This window comes from Solanum dulcamara, chromosome 5 (assembly GCF_947179165.1).
Source record: "Solanum dulcamara chromosome 5, daSolDulc1.2, whole genome shotgun sequence".
Classification (NCBI taxonomy): Eukaryota; Viridiplantae; Streptophyta; class Magnoliopsida; order Solanales; family Solanaceae; genus Solanum; species Solanum dulcamara.
This window is the reverse complement of record NC_077241.1, coordinates 58,838,824-58,840,625: the sequence shown is the minus strand read 5'-3', so window position 1 is coordinate 58,840,625 and position 1,802 is coordinate 58,838,824. Positions and strand designations below refer to the sequence as shown.

Below are 1,802 nucleotides of genomic sequence, written 5' to 3'. Positions count from 1 at the left end.
TTTAATAAGAAAAATTCCAATTTTGCCCTTAACCTTTTATAGTATTTCCACATGAGAAATTCTAATTTTACCCTTCAATTTTTTTCAATATTTCCACATCCCAATTTAGTCATAAGAATTTTGTATCCAACAAGATCAAACATAGCCTTGCCCTTCACTTGTTAACATTATCCCCAAAATGTCCTAATGTGGAAAAAAATATGGATTATAATATTCTTCCCCCCTTTTGAACATTCGTCCTCGAATGTTAAACTGATCTTATGGGGGTTTATGAATATGGCTATTTCACATAATTTATTGATTAACCAACATAGATAAATAAAGAACTTAGGTTACCTGTGGGGGCAGAAAACAACTAACGATACTTCTTCTTCATTTCTTCCTCAACCTCCCAAGTCATTTCTTCTTGGTGATTGTTGCGCCACAATACTTTAACAGAGGGCACATCTCTGGTGCATAATCTCCTTACTTGACGATCTAAGATAGCCATCGGCTGTTCTTCGTAGGACAATTCTTCAGTCACCTGAATGTCCTGCACGGGAAATACTTTGGAAGGGTCGCCAATAAATTTACGAAGCATAGACACATGGAATACTGGATGTACTGCTTCTAAATCAGCTGGTAATCCCAACACATAGGAAACCTTGCCTACTTTATGGACATTCTAATAAGGTTTGATGTATCTCGAACTAAGCTTCCCTTTTCTGCCAAATCTCATGACGTCCTTCATAAGTGACACTTTCAAGAATACTCAGTCATCCACTTGGAACTCTAAAGGTCGACGCCGATTGTCTGCGTATGCTTTCTGTCGACTTTGAGCCGCCAATAATCATTCCTAAATAAGCTTCACCTTATCAACTGCCTGCTGAATCAGATTTGGGCCAATCAACTTAGTTTCACCCATATCGAACCAGCCTATAGGTGACTTGCATTTTCTGCCATATAGTGCCTCGTACGGTGCCATCTAAATACTAGAATGATAGCTGTTATTATAAGAAAATTCAACAAGTGGTAGATGGTCATCCCAGCTACCCCTGAAATCAATAATACAGGCCCGCAGCATATCTTCCAGCGTCTGAATAGTGTGTTTGGCTTGCCTGTCAGACTGAAGCTGGAATGCTGTACTAAGGCTCACCTGGGTCCCCAATCCCACTTGAAAAGACCTCTAGAAATTAGCTGTAAACTGGGCACCTCTGTCAGTGATAATGGATATAGGAACTCCGGGGAGCTTTACTATCTCCTTAATATATAACCTGGCATAATCCTCAGCTGAGTATGTGATCCGAATCGGGAGGAAATGGGCCAACTTAGTCAATCTTTCAACAATAACCATATCGAATCATACTTCCATGGAGTGTGAGTTAAACCTGTAATAAAATCCATATTAATGATCTCTCACTTCCACATTGGAATTTCCATCTCCTGTAATAATCCACCTGGTTTCTGGTGTTCAATCTTGACCTGCTGACAGTTTGGATATTAGGACACAAATTCTCCAATATCTCTTTTTATACCATCCCACCAGAATAAACATCTAAGGTCATGGTACATTTTTGTTGTCCCCAAATGAATAGAATATCGAGCATAATGTGCCTCACCCATAACCTATCGTCGTAGCCCAGCAATGTCAGGTACACATAATCTACCCTTGTGTAATAATACTCCATCAGATGTAATATCAAAAGGGGTCTTTTCTCTGTCAATACCTGTATCTCGGTACTGTGCCAAAATAGGATTTTCATATTGACACTGCTTTATTTCTTCTATAATAGAGGATTCAGCAATCTCTTGGACCGTAACCT

At 39.2% G+C, this 1,802-nt stretch overlaps 1 protein-coding gene across 1 annotated transcript; it reads right to left on the bottom strand.

Moving 5' to 3' along the window:
• Nucleotides 1-355: 355 nt before the first annotated feature.
• Nucleotides 356-964, bottom strand: LOC129890628 (uncharacterized). Its single transcript, XM_055966144.1, has 2 exons — nt 851-964; nt 356-664 (listed from the first exon to the last, which is right to left on the bottom strand). The coding sequence occupies exons 1-2, from the start codon at nt 962-964 to the stop codon at nt 356-358; spliced, it is 423 nt and encodes a 140-aa protein (XP_055822119.1).
• Nucleotides 965-1,802: the final 838 nt, after the last annotated feature.